Consider the following 14,379-nt stretch of genomic DNA (forward strand, 5'->3'; position numbering starts at 1 on the left):
TTACTGTATTACAAAATTAGGAGCTGACCAGATAGCTCAGTGGACGAAATCGCCTGCTTAGGCAGGCACAGGGACAGGGTTCCATCCCCAGTGCCGGCCCTGTCCTCAGGGCACACTGAGACCAGGACTGAGACTGGGCATGGTGGTGCACACCTGTAATCTCAGCACTTGAAAGGCTGAAAACAGGAGGATCACTACAAGACCAGTCTGTGTAGTGAGACCCTGTAGATGCTGTACTAAATACATTTTTAAAAATTAGTAAAAATAACTCAATAAAGCATTTAATCATTAGATTTGGGGACTTAGCAAAAAATAAAAAATAAAAACAACAAAAACTACAGAAATGCTAAACAAGCTGATAGGCAATTAGCAATGGTTGTTCTATTGCATCCTCCTATCTTCAAAGTAGTTCTCGGATTATCAGACGCAGAGTCCTCAATCAGCTACCAGCCTGTGTAGCAACTGTTTAGACTTACGGCAGAAGCCCACTGTTCCCATTTACGACAATTTACGACGTAGGCTCAGATTTATGGCCTTCTTTTTTTGTACAGTTCTGCACCTCTTGTGTAATGCACCTCAGTGTCTTCTTTTCTGCACAGTACACCTCATCCGTACAGTTTTGGGGTGTTTATTGATTTGCTGCAGGGTGCAATGCTGTGGTTTTATGTTCTGTTATCCATTATAGCACAGTGTGTCAAAGGTATGCATAAGAGCAAAGTCATGGGGTGGAGTTACCTTCCACAGTTCCTTTGTTTTGAAATTGCAGGGCCAGCCAAATAGTTCAGCAGATTAAAGGCCTTGCAAGCAGGCGGGCTGCCAGGGGTTTGATCCCAGGGGTCTGCCGTGCCAGCCCTGCCCCTGGGGTGTGCTGAGATGGCCCACCCTGTAGCCCCAAAATACAAAAAATAAATGAAAAATAAAACAATAAAATAAAATACTACATACAGTTCCTCATTTAGTGACCAGTTCATTTAATGACCTACGCACAGAAATGAAGCTCAGTGGTTAAATGAAAAGAATGCCTGTTTCACACGGGTCACTTCATTTAACCCTGATCCCACTCTGGGAGTGGCAAAAAAGTTCTTTTGTGTGCTCACTTCCACAGCATTCATGTTCCAACATATAGACCTGTGAAAGGTCTAGCAAGAACAAAATGTCAAGAACGTGAGGCTAGGCCATGAGATAGCTCAGCGGACTAAGTGCCTGCTTTGCCAAGTGCAGGAACCAGAATCTGATCCCGGGTCTTGCACACCACACTGGCTCTGCCCCCGGGGCGCACTGAGCCAGTGGCTGAGTCCAGGCAGGGTGGCCCACTCCTATAATCCCAGCACTGGGAAGGCTGAAAACAGGAGGATCACTAAGAATCTGAGCTGTGTAGTGAGACCCTGGACCAAATACATAAATGACAAAATAAATAAATAAATAAATAAATAAATAAATAAATAATAAACTGATGTACTGTAGTCAGAAAAAAAAAATACATAAATGAAAAGAAGAAAAAAGAAAGAAGGGGCCAGAGAGATGGCTCAGTAGAATAAGCGCTTGCTTGGCAAAGAAGTAGAAGAAAAAAAAAAAAAAAATCAGGGCCAACCTTGAAATCCAACTTCAGCATTGTACATCTTAAAAGCAAATTTTCCCCACATTTGTCTTCTCAAATCTCCCCTTTTGTTTTGGGGATGAAAAGTCCCCAAATGATTGCTGGTGAACCTCCAAGACGACTCTCACTAGGCTTGCTCTGGGCACATCTTGATTTGCTGCCTTTTGGGGAGGCAGTGTCTCCTGACGTACCCCCAGCTGGCCTCAAACTCCCAGGGACCCTCCTGCCTCAGCCTCTTGAGTACTGAGATGACAAATATGGGTCACCAAGCCTGGCCTAGTCCCTGGCTCTTTTTACCAACCCTATCAGTTGGCTGTTTAGGAGTGACAGTGTGACAAGCGACTATAGTGGCTTCTGCCTTTGAGTGACGCACACACATTCCCAAGGGAGCTCTGCCTTCCTCGGTCCTTCAAGATTGACACTTGAACTTTGCCCAATCACCTGCTTTACCTCACCGAGGGCAGTCTGCAGGGACACTTACTTCCTTCAGCTTTCTCATCTTGGAAGGTCTTCTGGGAGCTATATGAATATAGCTGTAAGGAAAGGAAAAGGAAGGAGAAAAACAAATTAAGTTTGGTGGGGTTTGGGGGGGGGGGGTTTGTTTTGTTTTGTTTTTGGTACCAAGGATTGAACTCAGGACCTTGTGCTTGCTAGGCAAGCGCTTGTTCTATTGAGCTCTCTCCTCAACCCTTAAAGTAGTGATTTTTCTTTTTTCTTCTTTTTTTAGAAAATGGATATCAAGGGCCAACTAGATAGCTCAGCGGACTAAAGCAGGTTCCATCTCCAGCGTGCTTTGTCAGCCTGTCCCCAGGGCATGCTGAGACAGGGATTGAGAGCCTGGTGGCATGCACTTGTAATCCCAGAGCTTGGGAGGTTGAGAACAGGAGGATCACTATGATTCCAATCTGTATAGTGAGACCCTGTAGTTCCTGAACTAAATACAATAAAATAAAAATAAAACAAAAAAGAACAAAAAAGGAAAAAACAACAGCGTGTTAAACATGCTTCTTTGCCAAAGTTATTAGCATTTGCCATTGAACTACCCTCGTTTTCACCCTTTTGGTTCAGAAGTGCTCATCCAACTCAGAGCACTGCTGGGGGAGCGGTCCTGGCACTTGGGAGACGTGGAAATTCCCTGGGGCCCCGGCCCTGGGCCCCAGCCTCCTGAGGAAATTCCCCACGTCAACGAGAGGAAAGGAGAGATTCTCGGGAAACCAGCGCACAAGGAAATAAAGGATTGGCGCGGGAACCCCAGCCAGCCGGGGAAAAGCACGGGAGAAGCAGCTGTGGGCGGGGCTCAGACGCAACGCCCAGCGGGCCCATCGCCCAGCCACGAAGGGGCTGAACTCGAGCGCGAGTCCTTTGGCAGAAAAGGGAGGCCCCCTGAGCCCCCATTTGAGTGAATTAACCCAGACACGCGGCTAAAGCAGTGCACAGTTTCTCTTCGGCGAGAAACCCATCAGTAAATACAAGAGCAAAATAAAAGAAAACAGGGAGAAAGATCTTTTGCAGATGGGACAGCAACCAAAAGCTCGAGGGAAGGGGTGGGCCGTGGGGGAGGGGTGGCACGCCCTCTGTCCTGTGAGATGGTGTTCTGTGCACACACCAACTCCGTGCCAGGAACGCGACTGCAGGGCCTACCCCTAGTTCGGTCCTGCTAATTGATCCCAGCACCCAAATCCTAGAGCTCCACGCCCACCCCTTTTAGGCTGGGCTGCAACCTCAGACCCTCCTGCCTCAGCCTCCCAGCCCAAAAGGGCACTTACTCGAGCTTCTTGAAGCGCTCGCGGCCTGCCGCCACGTACTTGGCTCCGGTCTGCAGCGCATCCAGCTCAAGCACCTGATGACCATGTGTGGGCGTGTAGAGGCGCCGCACCCCGAAGGGCACAGCCACCTGCTCCGTCAGCTGCTCCAGCAACGCCTCGAACGTGGCCACGCGGCGCCGTGAGATCACAAACTTTCGGCCCACATAGAACTGGTCCCCGTTGCGGTACACAAGAATGGTCTTGGCCGGCGTGGTGTCCACCAGCGTGCGGGGCCCGCGAGTGCCCATGCCGTGTGCTCCAGGGAGGCAAAGGCAGGACGGTGCTGCTGCGGAGCCCGAGCCGCGGGGCACCGGACTGGCTATGGGGGAAGGGGTGCGGCGCGGCGCTGACGCGGTGATTGTGACCCTGCCGCTGCCGCTGCCAGGGACAGGGGTGACCGGGGACAGGGCGACAGGAGGAGCAGAGATACTGGAGGAGTTAAGGCAGGCGAGGGGACAGAGGGACATGTTCCCAATGGCTTTGCAATACCACAAATATCAATATCTTGTTTTTAAAAAGCCAGACGCGGTGGTGCACGCCTGTCATCCCAGCACTCCGGAGGCTGAGGTAGGAGGAGCCCCACCAGTTCAAGGCCAAGCTGGGCTCTATCATGAGTTCACAACCAGCCTAGATTACATAGTGAGACCCTGTCTCAAAAACTAAAAACCACGACAAAATATGCTACTCCTGAAGGGTCCGCCTAACCATTCACAGCCGCAGCCAATTTTATTTTTCCACCCTAGGGTTAGAACCCAGAGCCGTGGCATAAAGCCGCATCCCCTGCACTTTGCTTTTTGTATTTCAAATCAGACTTTCCTTCCGCTGCTGAACTGCCCAGGATGGGCTCCAACTTGCAACTCTCCTGCCTCAGCCTCTTGGAGTGTTTGCAGTACACGCAGTCCTTCGCGGCAACAGTTCACCGCTACCCAGCACAACACACCGCTGTTTCAGCCAAGGGCACTTTTATTAGCGGTGGAGCCTCACAGCCCGGGAGCACAGGCTACAGGCTGGCCTTGAAGCCGGCCTTCACAGCGAAGCGCAGGGTGGGCCTCTCCCGGGGTCGCAGCAGGCAGATGGAGCTGGGGAAGCCGCGCAGGCGCAAGCGGCTCACACCCCCGTCGGGTGCGATGCTGAGCCTGGCATGCGTGATGACGTCTTGAAGCTCCAGAGTAAGGCTGTCAAACAGGTGACTCTGGTTGGGCGAAAGCTAGGAGAAAAGGGGAGGCCAGAGGGTGCGGCAGGGTTAGGGGCCCCAGAGTAGCATCCTGCCCCACATGGTGGCACCCCCCATTCTCCCAATACTTGGGAGGCAGAGGCATAAGGATTGCTGGGAGTTGGAGACCAGCCTGGGCTCCATAGAAATACTGAGTCTCAAAACAGACATTTTTAGAAAAAAGCAATCCAGTGACACATTGGCTTACAAATCTGCTAGCCGGAGAAGATGCTCAAGTAATGCTGATGTGAGTATTCAAGGTCTCGCTGAGTGGCCGAGGCTGGCCTCCAGCTCACAGCCATCCTCCTGCCTCAGCCTCCACACTGCTGAGAAGACAGGCGTGTGCCAGCAACCAGCACATGGTATTTTCTGGGTTTAGTAGGTAAGTGGACAAGACCAGCAGATGAGGCTGTGTGGCAAGTCTCCATGGTGACAAGGACCAGGTGGAGAGTCTTCACAGATCCCCACCCCACACCAGGTCAAAGATGCTTCCTGAACATTTCACAGGACCCCACCACCACTGCCAAGTACACACCCCCCTAGAGCTGTAAGTGTGCTCCATAAATGGTTTACTAGAACTCAAAAACATTTTCCCACTTACGCATTTTTAGCATATAACTTCAATGAAATCTGTCAGGTATAGCGATGCACACCTGCAGTAATCCCAGCACTCTGGGAGGCTGAGGCAGAAGGGTTACAAATTTAAACCCAATCTGGGCAATATAGCAAGACTCTGTCTCAAAATAAATATTTGCATAAGGGCTGCGGTGCAGTCCACGCTGCGCAGCACTGGGGGCGCCTCCTACCCCAGGCCCTACCCACCTTGGTGACTGGCAGCAGCGGCTTCCACTTTGCGGCTGGCAGGAGCCACTGGCGCTTGCCCGCCTCCTCCTCCTCCTGCGTGGTCAGGACGCAGCCGTCCACCTTGCAGTTGTCTGGAGCGTTCCCTGGGGAGCAAAGGCACACTGTGTGACCACGCCTGGCCCTGGCAGGACTGGCCCTCTGGCACATTTGGCTTCTTAATTAGGTCTAACACACAGAGAATCCCTGGCACAGGGACACAGGTTTGGAAGCCTAGCACTGGGGAGGTTGAGGCAATTTCAGCCAGGGCTACATAGTTCAAGGCCAATCTGAACTACACAGCAAGACACTGCCTCAAAAAAATAATTAATTAATTAATTAAAATTTAAAACATAAAATGTAGTCCTAGCTGGATGCAGTCATGCATGTCTAGAATCCCAGTACCCTGGGAGGCTGAAGCAGGAGGATTACAAGACCACCAGTTTGAGCCCAGCCTACATAATTCGTAATAACCTTAGCAAGATTGTTTCAAAATAAAAAAAAAAAAAAGGCTGACCAGACAGCTCAGTGGGTTAAAATGCCTGCTTAGGCAGACACAGGGACTGGGGTTCCCTCCCCAGCATGCATGTGTGCTCTGCCCTTGGGGCACACTGAGACTGGGTTGAGATTGGGTGTAGTGGTGCACACCTGTAATCCCAGCACTTGGGAGGCTGCAAGCAGGAGGATCACTACGAGTCCATTCTGTGTAGTGAGACCCTGCAGACCCTGTACTAAACACATTTTTAAAAATTTTTTAAAAAGGGGCTGGAGAGATGGCTCAGTGGTCTAAAGCACCTACTTGGAACAAGCTTAGCAAAGCACAGGGACTGCAGTTCGAACCCCCAGCGCCACATGCCAGCCAGCCCCGCCCCCTGGTGGGCTGAGCTGGCCACACACGCACACACACACACACACACACACACACACATGCACGCACACACAATAAATAAATGTAAAAAAAAAAAATTAAAAAGACTGGAGATGTAACTCAGTATGAAGGCTTTGGGTGCAGTTCCCAGTACCATGTAAACAAACAAGAAAATAAATGAAAACAATAAATAATCTTCCAAAAGCAAGCCAATTCGCCGAAGCTCTTAATACCATGACGATGAACCCTGTGGTTGTTTTATCTCGTTCCCTATTATAACACTAATAATTAAAGTCATAATGATTTGCAAGATATTTAAAAACCAATCTTTATACTGTGTGTGGTGGTGCCTGCCTGCAATCCCAGCACTGGCAGGCTGAGGCAGGAGGAGTGCTGCAAGTTAGAGGGCCAGCCCAGGCCAAATAGTGAGTTCAAGACCAGCCTGAACTGCATAGTGAGACTGTCTCAAAAAGACAAAGAAATAAATATAAATAAGTAAAAACTAGTCTTCCAAAATATGAATGTAAGCTGCCACATTTGTTATAAACAATCCCATGGTACTCAACCCAGTACTTACAAAATGTCACCTAAATTACAGTAGTGATCTCTTTTGAATTTTTTCATTTGCTTTTGTTTTTATGCAGTTCTGGCTGGCCTTAAACTCACAGTGATCCTTCTGCCTTAGACCCCTGAATCCTGATATCACAGCAGTGTGCACCACCATGCCTGGCAACTTTATTTAGTGTCCCATGTATAGATATCATAAAGTAAGTATGGATGATCTGAGCTGCTTAACTTTCTCTTTAATCAGTGGAAGGTTCATGGTTTTTAAAATGTATAGCTTGGGGCTGGGGAGATAGTTCAGCGGCACAGCCCCTTCCTGGCAAGCACAAGGTCCTGAGTTCTAGTCCCAGTACCAAAAAAAAGTGTAACTCATTGCCTGAAATTCAAACCAAGGAAAGAAATGGCTGCCCCAGCCCAAAACATGTGCTAGAAAGCTGCCCCTCCCTTGTGAGCCCCAACTTTGGGGACCTTCAGAGTTCCCAGTCGCTGTACATCTTGGAAAGCAGGGTAAGCTGGAAGTGGCTTGCTGCGGATCGCATAGCAGGGTGCTAGCCCTTCCCACCCCGCCCCACTCTAGGTGCTTCCGGGTCTTGTATTTACCTTTAAAATGCTTAGTGTCGATTTCGATCTGCATTATAACCCCAGGATGGGCCAACCGGAAGACAGCCCATTCATACCCTGGAACTAGGAGGAAACCATTCTCATCTGTCTGGGGTTAAAAATGGGGAAGGGCAAAAGGAAGGGGAGGGAAATCCATTTAGAGTCTGGAAACCAATCATGAAACCCAGCAGATGAAAAAGATTGACACTCTCGCTCTTCCTCTTACGCAGTCATTTACCTGACGTGCGCATCCCCTTGCGTGTACATCGCCGCCACGCTACCACTCCTCAAATGCCACCCTCTGCTCCCGAGCTCACTGGGTACTCGGAAAGCTTTTGTACATTGCAGGTATGATTTTCCACACCCATTGGCGAGGCCTACAGACCGGCAGGCGGGGAAGGATCTGTCTGACCCAGCTCACAAAATAGTTTTTCTGCCTCTTCAGAGTCAGTATCTCCCGGTCCATCCATCCCGATAGTGAGCCGCCTCCACACCGTCATCCCAAGCAAGGCGAGTACACTCCCAGGACGAAGTGCACTTGAGAAGGGTTTGCTTCGGTCTCCCTATTTCAATCTGGCCGCGAACCCCAGGACCAGCTAAAGTGACTCTAGCGCCCTCTACCAGTCACAAGTTTGCACAAAGCCTCATAGTAAAAAGTGTCAAACGCAGACAGACATGGCCATGCGTGCCTGTAACCTCAGCATTCTGGGAGGCAGACGCAAGAGGATCGCAAGTTCCAGCCCAACCTAGAAATCTTAGTGACTGCGAGAAACTCTGTCTCAAACTTTAAAAATTTCAGAAGGGCTGGGGATGTAGCTCAGGGTGAAGGCCCTGGGTTCAACCCCCAGTACCACCATCATCAAAAAAAAAAAAAAAAAAGGAAGCTCATATCTTTAACTCCAATCCTGCCAGAAAATTTGTTTATAGCTTTTGTATTATTAGACTATAGATTCCTTTGTTTCTTTATTTAAAAAACAGAGGAGTTTTCCAGAAATGAGTTGGGGTAGCTATTGATAACCAGGCACTATAATAGAGACAGTAAGAAATTTGGAAACTGTGAATGATGGTGATCAGCAATCAAAACAATGCCAATGACATTTCTTAAAAAAAAAAAAAGTAGAAGCTTCTTTGATGTAAAGTTAAAGAGCAAAAAGGATTAAAAATACTTTTGATTGTTGCTGATCTTGTTGCTTTTAGCTTTTGGGTGGGGTCACTATGTAGCTCTGGCTGGCCTTGAACTCATGCTGATCTCCCTGCTTCAGCCTCTTGAGAGCTGAGTTACAGGTGTGTGCCACCTCACGGGCTAAAGACACTTTTCAGAAAAGCTTGATGCTATGGCTGTCGCCGTTCTTACTTCTAGCACTGGGGGCCGGTCCAGCCGCCTCGCAGTCTCCCAGCCGTCTGCTGTGGACTTGGCCCTGCCGACCCCTGCAGGAAAAGCTTCCATTCATGCTGTCACCCAGGGCTTTGTGCATGCCAGGATGAAGGCCTGGTGTCATGACATTTCAGACCCCCTGTAGCTGAGCCTTGCTACACAAATCATTTTCATTAAAGCTCATGTTTCAAGCACCTGCTTAGGTAAGCACAGGGACCAAGGTTCGACCCCCGGCACCACATGCCATGCTGGCCCCACTCCCAGGTGCACTGAGCCAGCAACTGACACAGGGAGTGGTAAAGCACGCCTGCAATCCCAGTGCTGTGGAGGCTGAGACAGGAGAATCACTACAAGTCTGAGCTGCAGAGTGAGACCCTATACCAAATACATGTATTAAACAAATAAAAAATAAATGTTTTAAAAAGCTCATGTTTTAGTAAAAACCATAGAATTAGTAACTTTTCTTTTTCCTTTGGTAGCAAGGACTTAAGTCCAACACAGAAAGCCACCTTGCACCCCTCCATCCTCCTGTCCTCCACCCAGCGCCGCCTCGCAGTCCCTTCCTCCTGATCATCCTGGCCGCCCAGGGTACCTGACACTGGCACCCATGCTCCTATGTGAAAGCTTCTTCCCAGAACCCTTCTCACCTATTATGTTGTTGGGGTGTCCAAAGTGGGCATTGCTAAATCCTACACAGACTGCCCCAAAAGCGATGGCCACCAAGTCCACGGGTTCTTTGGGGTCTGTTGCGACCCAGTCTTTCTGCCCAGTGCCATAAACTCTGAGGCGTGCAATCCCACCATCTGGAAAGGAAAATTGTCTTTATTGTTGACAGGGAAGTGGCCACTGGTGTCCTGAGCCCCAGGGGCCATCCAGTCTGCTCCAGGACCATCTCCTGCAGACTCTGCCATCCCTACCTCAACAAGCACTGTAAACACAGCATTCCACCTGCCCCAGGGCCTTTGCACGTGACATCACCTTGTGCCAGAGCAGCTTTCCCTGATCTTCAAGACTACCTATCACACCTGGATCTCAGTGGAAATGTCATGGCCCCAGAAAGGCCTTTCTTGTCACCCACAGAGGTCCTCTCCTGCCACAGCCTGGCTTCCCAGGGGAGCTTTCTCATATCTCCCTGCTTACTTCATTATAGCTATCCTCAGAATCTGTCACCATTTTTTGTTCAGTTTTCTTCTTGTTTTAAGCACCCATGAATACCAGTTTCTCAGGCTCTGAGTACAGAATCCCGGGCATGGTGGCACATGCCTAAAATCCTAGCACTCAGGAGGTTGAGGCAGGAGGATCATCTGTGCTGCACAGTGACAGTAAACTACATAGACTCTGTCAGAGAGAGAGAGAAAAAGAGAGAGAGAGAGAGAGAGAGAGAGAGAGAGAGAGAGAGAGAGAGCCAACCAGCCAGCCTTCTGGCACGATAGTGTGGGGAGTTCTTTCTGCTGACATGTTCCCTGAGAACCTAGCTACAGTCAGGATAAAAAAACACTTCTGCTCTCTGACAATGGTCCTCAGAGCACACACCAAATGAAGCAGATTCAGCCAAGGAGGTCTGCTAAGACTCAACAATGCACCATATCAGTAACACAGATATTGACTCAAGCCACGTGATCATCTCAACTGACCTAGAAAAAAGCATTTGACAAAATCCAACACCTCTTCATGATGACAATACTCAACAAAACAGGATGAGAAGGCCAAGCATGATGGCACATGCCTGTAATTCCAGCACTTGGGAGGCTGAGGCAGGAGGATCATTGTGAGTTTGAGACCAACCCGGGCTACAAAGTGAGCTCAAGGCCAGCCTGAACTGCATAGTGAGACCCTGCCTCAAAAAGACCAAAAGATAAATAAAAATGAACAAAATATAGAAAGAGGACATTCATAACTTGATAAAAGGCATCTATGGAAAGCCATAGGTGAGTACATAGTGATTAAAATCTCAATGCTTTCCCACTAAGAGCAGACATCAGACCTGCATCTTAGTTCCTGCCACTTCTAGGCAACACTGCGCTAGAGATTCTAGCCAGGATCATCCATGGAGTAGAAAGAGAGAGAATCCTTATTGGAAAAGAAGGAAACTACTCCCATAGAACGTGATCATGCATACAGAAAATGTTTATAGCACTGAAGCACTGTTAGTACAAAAATATTCAGCAAGGCTGGAGGACGCAAGATCAAATTTAGAGGGCTGGTCAAATAGCTCAGCAGATTAAAGCTCCTGCAAGCAGGCTTAGGGGCCGGGGGTTCAATTCCTGAGCCTGCTGTGCCAGCCCCACCCCCAAGGCACACTGAGACAGCAATTGAGACTGGGTGTGAAGGCACAAGCCTGTAATCCCAGATCTTGGGAGGCTGTACACAGGCAGATCACTAGGAGTCTGATCTAGCAGTGAGAACCTGAACACCCTGTAGACCCTTCCCTAAAATACAAAAAAAAAAGTGCAGAGTCAGTCACATACCACCTCAGCTACTAGTGCACTCTACCTGGACTTGACATAAGAGCTGCTGGGAGACACCTAACCAGTGTGTGTCCAACTGACTTGAGAGTTTTTCATTAACTCTTATTGATGAGCAGATTCAGATAGTTCCCTACAGCACAGAAGGTAAACCTCAGCGTGAAAAAGCTAGAGAGACCAATCAAGTCAAGGGGATGTAGTGGACCTCAGGTCAGGGCTCCGCGGACAGTCCTCACCCACGCACCCGGGAACATGTTGAGTCTCACGTGAGTCCACCTCTGCTGGGAATGGACGAGAAAGTAGTTGTGGCTGGAAGTGGGGCTTCCTGGCTTAAGCTCTGTCATGGGCACCAAATAACTCCACTCGCCGGATTGCAGCTAAAGGAAACACCGAGTGTTAGAGATGAGAAAGCTCCTCCCAGTGCCACTGTGGGGACTCAGGGCTCAAGATGCTGTAGAATAAAAATGGATGCTGGGGTGCAGTGTGTGGTGGCAAACACTTGTAACCCCACCAGGAGGCTGAGGCAGGAAGATCACCATGAGTCCAAGCCAGCCGGGCTACATAAAGAGATCCTGTCTCAAAATACACACACACAAAAGCTGGGTATCTATGGCACATGTTAATAAAAATAAGTTTGACAAACAGAACCAAAGCTGCTCAGGATGAGTTTTTCTCCTGCACTGAACCAAATAGCTGCCAGATGAGGGTGGCGTGGATAATGTGGACATCCCTCTAGCGGCCTCAGGGTCATTTGCTGTACGAATCAGACTTATGATGCAAGCACTTAAAAAGAAAAAGCAGGGTGGCTCCTTGTGTCCAGGGAGACCACTGGGCTGAACCTTAAACAGCCTTGCCTACATCAGACCTATTTGTTGTTGCCGGTACTTCCCAGTCTGTTACTGGTGAACATCTTTATAAAAATCAAAAGTAATTAGTAGACAAATTTGGACAATAATGCACCAAAATGCAAACAAAATGGATGCACCCTGAGATCAGCAGTTAAGTGAGCTAAATCAGGGCTTCTTCTTCTTCTTCTTCTTTTTTTTTTTTTTTTTTCAGAACCGGGGATTGAACTCGGGCCCTTGCACTTGCCAGGCAAGCACTTATTCTGTTGAGCCATCTCCCCGGCCCCTATGTGAGCTAAATCAGATGCACAAGCTTCAATATTGCAGGTTTCTCTTACATGAGACACCCTGCATATACATAATTAAAGAGCTAAATAAAGACAGAGAATAGGGAACAGGGAGACAGAACTTTTGCCAGTGAAAAAAGGACCAATAGTCGGAGCAGGAGGGTGCACGCGTGCAAAGAGCTGTGTTCTGCGCATGCGCCAACGCCCTGTGGCACATGCTGCCCTGGTGTACTGCGAAGACGGGCTGAGCAAAACTAAATCAACATTTTAAAATAGCAAAGGCTGCCTTTCAGAGTCTGCCTGTACCTCACAGGCCAGCAGCAGAAAGCAGTGTGTTGAAGGAGTGCTCTGCCCGCACACCTGCAGAGCTTGCAGTTGCAATGTCCAAGTGGGAAAGTAGAGGAGGTGCAGGGTGAGCCCGGCGCAGGGGTGCACGCCTGTAATCCCAGCACTCTGGGAAGCTAAGGCGGGAGGGTCACTAATCAAGTCCAGGACAGACAATTTTGCAAGAGCCTGTCTCAAAAGCCAGGCTGGGGATTATAGTTCAGTGCTAAGGTCCTGAGTCCAACCCTCAGTACTGGGAAGGAAAAAATCAGTGGACAAGGAGCCAGGGTCCCAAGTCCCAGCAGATGGCCCCATGTAGGCAGGCCTGCAGCACCAGCTCCTTCCTGTCCCCAGGATGTGACGCCCTCCTTTCAGGTGGCAGGCATACCTCAGCAATGGCGCTGAACTCCTCAGGGCTGGCTGCAGTTCCTGTCCTCACCCCGCGAGGCAGTATCTCTGGCAGTTTATCTGCAGTCAGAGGGACCTTTCAGGTTGGGCTGAGGCGCAAACATTGAAGAGACAGTGCAAGTGCAGCGGGCCACCTCCATGCCTGCCCAGCTCCAGCCCCACATCCTAGAGGCCTGAGGGCCTCCCACGTGGGAAGCCCAGGAGTGAAGGAAGAAGGGAACCTGACTTGAGCCAACGCTCATTGCTGAGCTGAAAGTCAAGAATCGTAGAGCCCATGGGAGGGATCCTGGCTCCACAGCTCTGTCACAGTGCAGGCTAGCACCCTGCTCCCTATCCAGATCCCCTGGGAGCACACACCCGGGCACCATCATCTGGAGCCTCCTTCGGGCACAGCACCCCCAACCCACCTTCTTTCAAGTTGGCAGCTTGGATGGACACCCGGGGAGGGTGGTTTCCATTGAAGTGAGAGATGTCCACGTCGAAGCCTCGAATGATGCCCTCGATACCCAGCCTGATGACACACCAGTCATGTCCTGTGCACAGGAGGGACAGGGGTATCAGATGCCAGTGCTGGCCAGGCTGGAGGATGCATGGCTGTGAGACTGCAGGATCCAGGCTGGTGGCAGCTGTGGCAGCCCTGGAGAACCAAGCCACCTCTCTGGGTCATTCTTCCACTCTGGGAGTGGGGACTAGCTTGCCGAAACACCATGGCCACTGTGTGTGATGTAAAAGCCCTAGCCCAGCTGGCTCCCATCCACTGGGGTCACAGCAATGTCACGGGGTCCTCTCAAACCACAGAATTTTCTGCAGGTCCCCACTTTACCCACCAGGATGTCCCCCACATATGTGCAAGGTCTTTGTGTCCCTGGGTCCTCCTGATCAGCTGCCAAGCATAAGCCCACCTGGTACCAACTCCCCACAAGGACATTTACTAAGCCGAGGGTGGTGGCACACACCTGTGATCCCAGCACTCGGGAGGCCAAGACAGGAAGACTGCTGTGAGTCTGAGGCCAACCTGGGCTACACTGTGAGACTCTGTCTCCAAGAAAATAAAGTAAGATACAAAATATAAAATGATGGGCCAGGGAGCGAGCTCAGTGGAAGGAGAGCTTGCCTGGCAAGTGCAAGGTCCTGAGTTCGATCCCTGGTACCACAAAAAAAGAAAGAAAGAAAGAAAGAAAGAAAGAA

The 14,379-nt window shown here is 49.8% G+C and overlaps 2 protein-coding genes across 2 annotated transcripts in view; both read right to left on the reverse strand.

The window, feature by feature from the left end:
• The window catches only part of Dcdc2c (doublecortin domain containing 2C), a 40,592-nt gene extending 36,942 nt beyond the window's left edge, over nucleotides 1–3,650 (reverse strand). Inside the window, exons 1-2 of the mRNA XM_023708335.1 lie at nucleotides 3,364–3,650; nucleotides 2,079–2,130 (exon numbers count right to left, since the gene is read on the reverse strand). Coding sequence (XP_023564103.1) covers nucleotides 2,079–2,130; nucleotides 3,364–3,650 — 339 coding nt within the window. The remainder of the gene's footprint in view (nucleotides 1–2,078; nucleotides 2,131–3,363) is intronic.
• A 752-nt stretch (nucleotides 3,651–4,402) lies between these two features.
• The window catches only part of Allc (allantoicase), a 14,318-nt gene continuing 4,341 nt past the window's right edge, over nucleotides 4,403–14,379 (reverse strand). The window contains exons 5-12 of the mRNA XM_004648051.2: nucleotides 13,599–13,724; nucleotides 13,172–13,251; nucleotides 11,572–11,704; nucleotides 9,510–9,665; nucleotides 8,842–8,915; nucleotides 7,488–7,596; nucleotides 5,438–5,562; nucleotides 4,403–4,609 (exon numbers count right to left, since the gene is read on the reverse strand). Coding sequence (XP_004648108.1) covers nucleotides 4,403–4,609; nucleotides 5,438–5,562; nucleotides 7,488–7,596; nucleotides 8,842–8,915; nucleotides 9,510–9,665; nucleotides 11,572–11,704; nucleotides 13,172–13,251; nucleotides 13,599–13,724 — 1,010 coding nt within the window. The remainder of the gene's footprint in view (nucleotides 4,610–5,437; nucleotides 5,563–7,487; nucleotides 7,597–8,841; nucleotides 8,916–9,509; nucleotides 9,666–11,571; nucleotides 11,705–13,171; nucleotides 13,252–13,598; nucleotides 13,725–14,379) is intronic.

Source organism: Octodon degus, unplaced genomic scaffold (assembly GCF_000260255.1).
Source record: "Octodon degus isolate 3935 unplaced genomic scaffold, OctDeg1.0 scaffold00351, whole genome shotgun sequence".
Taxonomy (NCBI): Eukaryota; Metazoa; Chordata; class Mammalia; order Rodentia; family Octodontidae; genus Octodon; species Octodon degus.